A 7,076-nucleotide genomic window follows, 5' to 3' on the forward strand; every position below is an offset into this window, starting at 1 on the left:
GCAATTTTATTTGTTACATGTGATGACTTCAGTTAGGCCTACCTGCTTATCTGGGTCTGGAATTGATCCAGAATGGGAGGAGAAGCATTGAACCGTGGGAAGAGGAAAGAGAACGAGAGAAAGAAAGAGGCATTCTTAAGAGAGCAGTGAAATTGTACCCAGGCTATAATGGACTTCCGTTCCATTGAAATTTTATTAGCCAAAAAATTTCTAGAACACTTCTGTTATTTAATTACTTCACTTTTATTTCATGTTGACAAAACGTGACAGAAAAACATGAGTTTGCTTTCCCCCTTTATTTTAATCCTCTTTCACTCTCTTAGATGAACAGAAAAGAATGAGAGTAGTCTAAGACACAGGTGTTCACACAGTGAATTAATACTAAAAAACTTCCCACACACACTTCCCATTGATCACTAGATGGTCGGACAACCGTCTTGTCTTTTTAGCATTCTCTATTCTGTTTATGGTTCCTGCACCTTCAGGAAATTACCCTTTTATAGGGTCAACACAATAAAAGACCTTTGGGTTTTTTTTCTAGCTGGGAGTGGTTAGTGGGTTGGTGCTTGTGAATGTGTATATGTGTGTATGTGACTTTGTGTGTGAGAGAGAAAGAGACATTTTAGGAGGGGGAAGCAGTGCTTGTAGTGTTGTTTAATCTCCTACCCATCCTGTTTGACATTTTAGGTGGGGGTAGTAGTGTTTAATCTACTAGTTATCTTTTGCGGCCAAAGAAAAAGACCTGAAGAGGTTAATTGGCTCCTCATCCAATATATCACATTGATGTGAACTCTCTGACCCTTCTTGTCAATAGGAGGCCTTTTCCTCTCTGACTTGATGAACGTGTGTTTCTATGGGAGTGCAGTGCAGAGTATAATTTTTGAGGAACAAAAAGAGAAATTATGTCAAATTATATATCTCAAATAATTAGACCTCTCATAACAATAAAGTTCCTACATTTTGTATTTCAACTGACTTCTCCTAGCATTTAGCACAGTTTGGTGGTTAAGTTAAACAAGTCAAGTAAGGTGGGTCATTGTGTGGGAGGGAGGTGAGGGTGTAAACTGACAAATTACTGACAAAAAACAAAAACCACAGGCTGTTATGAAAGCACACTGACAAGGGAGGAAGGTCTGGTCTACATATATAGACTGGTGACAAATGAGTTCTTATAGTTGATTTTCTATTCTAGCCCGTAAACACACAGAGCCAAATTCAGAACAGAGGCAGAACAAAACATACCATTGCAATGTCCAAACATAATGTCCACCTTTAAATCTAACAACCAAAATATAAGATGGTAAGTGATATAAGTGACAGTTTTGTTTTTGTGGAATTACATTAAATGTCACAAGCAGTTGCTTTTATTAGCCAGGACTGACTGCTTGTGTGATAAAGAACAAAATGGAAGACGATCATGGATGCAGTGATGGGAGAAGGAAAATGAAAAAACAATGATTAATGAAAATAATAAAAATAAAAAATAAAAAGTAAAAGTAAAGATAAACTAAATTAAAACTGCAAATAAACAACATTGTAAAAAAAAACAGAGTAATTTTTTATTTTTTATTGTAATCAATTTTACCTTTAAAATTGATATTATATATAGTGCAAAATAAGTATTTTTCATTGATACGATAAGTTGATTATTTTAAGCGATTAAAATAAATGAAAGACATTTTAGAAGACATTCTTCTCCTTTCATAAGTCAAGCCGAAATGAATTTAAAAGACTATCTAGTAGTTCCAATTGAAATGTACTTGGATTCATCAGTAGCTCAAAAAAAAAAAGAATATATTAAATGAGAGCCCAATGAATAAACTCAAACTAGTATTTAAAAAAGGGATGTATCTTAGAAAGAACATAAATGTGACTAATTACATGAAACTTCTCTATCACCTTGAAATGTTTCACAGTTTGAAGTTCTTTTCAACAACTGAGGGAAATTATCCATTGTTTCTTTAATTATGCATATTAAAAGTCATGCAGAAATGATATTCAAACTCAAACTAAACAGTTTTAATATTGTACAAAACAAACTTAAGATAATCACTGAGCCATCAAATGCTGTTTTGGCTAGTCAAGACAACTCGATCATGAAAAATGTACCTTTTATCCCATGATGTAGTGACACTTCTTGTCAGGACACAGTCAAGTAAATCTAGTTTGTTAGCATTAAATAAGTGAAACTACTGTAAAAGCATTATGCGTGGGAAACTGTATTAGCATTTTTTATGAGGTAATTATTTAAATACTGTGCTGTGAACTAGTGCATGTGTGGGTGAGCATAAAAGTACTTTTTTATAATACACACATACTTCTAATACTGGACTGAGCTGCGATTAAACCGTAACAGCTCTTTAGTCAAACACAAACACAGCTGCTAGCATTTAAAACAAGAAATGAGAACTGTGTGGAAATAAATGGTCATCAGGACACTTATAGTGTCTAGTTTATCATAATCCACTGACAGATTTAAATTTAATTTAATAAATTTATTTATTTATTTTTATTTCATAGAAATAAATAAATAAATAAATAAATAAATAAATGATGTTAAATACATACGTAAATACACTCATTGAACCATGTGATGGTCAAAATGACTTTTTTATGCGATTCTCATACTGCACCGCTACAACAATAATCTACAAAAACAAAACAAAAAAGCCATTTTTAAAAGCCATCCATGAGCTTTGCAGCCGTTAAATGATAATTTATGTGATTCGCCACTTGAATGTAAAGCGCGTCCATTATGCCAGTGGGAACGTGGGCTGTGTGACAATCAACGCAGAGGTTAGTTAGGGGAACACAAACCTATCTTTGTTCACTCTGGTCAGAAAAAAAAAAAAAAAGGATTATTTGCTCGGCTTTTCATCTGCCTTGTGCGGAATACATTATGTGTGTAAATGTTGTTGAACCCCGGCTATTCTCAACGAATAGGTCACACACTCCCCTCGACCCAAACTCCTCCATGGGCTTTGTGTCCACACTAAAGTGAAAAAAAAAAAAAAAAAAAACGGCCTATGCCTATAAACTTAACATTTAAAAGCGAGTGCACTCGTAAGGCACTGCTGCTGCTTTAGGGAAACAATAGTGTGTTGGACACTTTTTCTCGCAAAGACTAACGGCAACAGACTGCTTGTGCAAGACGGCTCTTTGGCAACTGCTTTAATGCTCATCATTTATAATACCAATCTCTATTAATCATCTGAAATACTGCTAGTTATTTTTAACATAATATAATGTACTCGGAAGCAACATGGAGGGTATCTGCCATATTTATTTACATTGCCCTTATAAATTTATTACACGTAAAGGGGCACGGGCGCAACCAAGTAAAAGTAGCTTTCAAAATCTAAGTAGGTAGTGAGAGCTGATAGGTGTTTTTTTTTTTTTTTTTTTTTTTTTTTTTGTAGGCTAATAAATATAGCCGGTGTGTGTGTGTGTGTGTGCGTGCGTAGCATTAAAGTGCTGACATTTATGATCAACCTGATGCAATTGTCACTTTAATAAATAAACGTAAATTTTCAACTAAACGTTTAAAAGAAGTGTAACTGTTTTAAAGGGTGCAGTGATCATGTAAAGTGTTCTAGACTATAAGCTTAAGCATAACTTCTTAAACAACAAAACAAATGTGAAAAAGTTTTGTAACTTACGCTCTGAAGCCATTGTGATGACAGACTCGGTAGTGGCGTGATACTCATCGGCGTCCATGAAATCCTCTAGAGAGGATGCGTCCCCCTGGAAGTCGTGATGGTCCAGAAGCTGCTGCAGCGGAGGTGCTTTGGGAAGAAGCTGATTTACCACCTCTCTGCTGATGTTAGGCGCTTGTTTTAAGCGCAGTTTGCTAAGGATTTGTGATTTGATTGTTTCCAGCCGTAAGACTTTACTCTGTTCTCTCCAAACGCACGCGGAACACTGATGAGAGTCCACATCCTCCAGATCAAAGAGAGAGACTCCAGCATCCGAGGACATCTCACTAAGTGGAGCCTGAAAGAAGCTCGGCTCATCGCTTCCGGACAGTCCCAAAGAAATAAGAACCGTTAAGCACAATAAAAAGTTATACCTTTTCATGATGTTAAATGGTAAGTACCAAAGATTTTCCTCTTGGCTTTGCAAGAAACCGTGGTTCTGATCTTGATAATATTTTTTCGAGCAACAAATTATCTAAAAAAAATTAAGACGTTTTAGCAGAATACATATTCCATTTTAAACGGGCAAAGCGACGGGAATAATCGAATTATTTTATAGAACGTTCTTTTTTGCATTTCAGTTTGTGTTTTAAGTCCTTTTATCAGCTAACTGCTTTACTGTCGGAAAATATTTAGCATGTCTTTTTCAACTGTAGAAATGCGTCTATAAAGCCCCTTTATATATCACTGCTGCCTAGTGGCGTAATCCGTCTCTATTGGCTATTTCAACAAAAGGCTCACAGGTTTGTCACTAAATCTAGAGAGAGAGAGAGAGAGAGAGAGAGAGAGAGAGAGAGAGAGAGAGAGAGAGAGAGAGAGAGAGAGAGAGAGAGAGAGAGAGATTTTTTGTTTATATTCTGACCTTCCGCACCACACAATGGAAGTTAGCTATAGACATAAGTGGACGTAACTTTACATTGCAGCTTGTATATCTTATAGGTTACTTAAAGTCTAATTTCATCAATATGTTAGAGCGCTGTTTGCCGGTTAGATCCTTGTTTTTAGAATATATAGTAGGCATCACTTTCTCTGAAATTATTATGTAGCCTAAATAAATATCTAAGCATTTCTTTAGTAAGTTGCCTTTTTGAATTGGTCATTAATATGATCACCTACTTTTACACGGATTTTCCTTATGCTCACCTAAATATGAGAGAGCATACGAATATCAAGCTTTAATAATGAAAACAGAGAGAACTATACCGGCCTTTTGGACAAATCATCGTTTGATGTGGGAACAGACGTTTGGCGAAGGCTTTAAGACCAAGCAGAATCCCCTGTTAGCAGATGCCCCTTTTCACCGCCCGCGTTTTGACAACAAATAACTTTTGGTAAACGCACAGAACTTGTTATTTCAATTATTATTCAAGAGCTCAACAGCAAGCCATGCATTAGCGCCACTGTCCGCTTGTAGTCATGCGTACTTACTGGGTCCAAACGCTCTATCTATTGTTGCATTACATTTTTGTTATTTTGCACCTGCGTTAAGGAGTATGAACAATTTTATGGTTTACCTTTGTGCGCCCTCTAGAGGGAAAACCCTGAATTGGAGCGTTACCTTGTTTCTGTACAAAGTATCATGTGTATAAACTGCTAATAAGACATGTCTCTTGCAGTTCTTCCAAAGGCTGTTTAGAGCACTGATGTCTGTGAACGTCTAAAGAGCAATCTTTATTAAACTTAAGAAATATTTATTGAATTGAGAAATTTAAATCATGCAGATCTGGGCCCGGTTCCCCAAAACGATCAACAATGATTTTATGTTGTGGACTAGGGCTGTAGCGATTGGATATTTAATCGAGTATTCTACCAAAAATTACATTGATTAATCAAGTAATCAGATAAAATGTGTTTTATCTTAATTAAAGTGCAATATTAATTATGCAAGAGAAAATAAGACTCCTGGGTCTCTTAAAATGAACAACTAAGTTTCCTTTATTAAAAAAAAAAAAAACATTTTTATTTTTTAAATGCATAGAATGCAATGCACACATCAAAAATAAACTTTAATTATTACCCATTTTTTCTCTGTCTGTACTTGTACTGTGAACAATGACAATAAAGTTGGCAGATTAATTAACTGCATTTAAATGCCATTCAGTTGGTGTTTTAAATAAAGCATTTTCTGAGATGCACATTAAACACACAAAACATTAATTTAATTAATCTTTTAATTATTGAAAATTAAGCAAACTTAACTTTTTGGTAAACAAGGGAGATTTAGTAGTAGTAGTAGGATATGTACATTCTGCTGAACAACAGTAATACATACCTGGCAAATACTTTTCTTTAAACTAAACCAGACTTTTATTTTGATGGGTTGACGTACCTTTACAGTTCTGTGTATGTGATGTGACGCTAGTTTTACTCGAATCAAATGGTCAAATGCTCATGAAGTTACTGTCAGAGCAGTTCTGGAGATGTTGTTCATGTGTTCACCTCCTTATTTAGTCAGACAGCAGATGCTGAAATCACCATGAGTGTCACGCGCGCTTCAGTGTGTGTTAATAAAGGAAGACGCGCTTCTGCTCCATTCATTAACAGAGACACACAGAACATGCAGGATTCATATTTAAATAGACTGTTCCGGCTTAATATTTACAGATATTAGTCCATATCGTGATTTGATGTAAGTGCAATGCGTTAAACTGTAAATTCAGTTTTCATGACTGGATTCCGCGATTCCCTCCGCGTTTTCTGCATCGCGGAAATCATAGGGCCGTAGTTGTGGTATGCGCTGTCTATCTTGCAATGGACACACGCCACGACGTTCTCTTTATGTTTGCCCGCGCCCTCAAATCAAAACACTGCTGGCTCCTTGCAGTATGCAATTTCGGATGCAGTGCTTGTGTCTCCTTCCGCTTTGTGGGTGACGTAAACGCGTTGTCACATAAAAAATAATTGCGAAAGACCCTGATGTGAGATTTAAAATAAATTAAAAGAGGCTTTTAATAATAATCCCAATTCTACCCCTTAGCCCTTCCCCTTTGCCCTACCCCTCCTTTTTGCGCGTTCACATGAAGGGGTAGGGTTGTCTTGATTCTCTTTTGGTTGGAGGGGTAGGGGTAAGTGGAAGGGCCAGATAGCCCTTCAAACAAAGATTTTTCGGGACCACACTTCAAACGAAGGGGTATAAATTTTCTCGGCACAAGGCTGCTACAGCAAACAAAAAGACACATAAATGTAAGCTTTTTTGGCATAAATAAAGATTTTAACAAAAAGTAATAATTTGTTTTATGTTATATTCAATTGTGAGTTCATATTAATGGTCATTTTGCTCAAAGAAATGTTTGCAAAAAATTGCTTATATTTGATAAAATCATATCATTACAGACTGCACGATAGTGCCACAGCATATGTCTGATCAGGGAGATAACTGGC

General features: G+C 36.0%; 1 protein-coding gene across 2 annotated transcripts in view; it reads right to left on the reverse strand.

The window, feature by feature from the left end:
* LOC113082497 (growth/differentiation factor 11-like) overlaps positions 1-4,390 on the reverse strand; it is a 49,445-nt gene extending 45,055 nt beyond the window's left edge. For both annotated transcript variants that reach the window (XM_026254124.1, XM_026254123.1), the window contains exon 1: positions 3,660-4,390. In XM_026254124.1, coding sequence (XP_026109909.1) covers positions 3,660-4,077 — 418 coding nt within the window. In that variant the 5' untranslated portion in view covers positions 4,078-4,390. The remainder of the gene's footprint in view (positions 1-3,659) is intronic.
* Positions 4,391-7,076: the final 2,686 nt, after the last annotated feature.

This window comes from Carassius auratus, unplaced genomic scaffold (assembly GCF_003368295.1).
Source record: "Carassius auratus strain Wakin unplaced genomic scaffold, ASM336829v1 scaf_tig00036359, whole genome shotgun sequence".
Taxonomy (NCBI): Eukaryota; Metazoa; Chordata; class Actinopteri; order Cypriniformes; family Cyprinidae; genus Carassius; species Carassius auratus.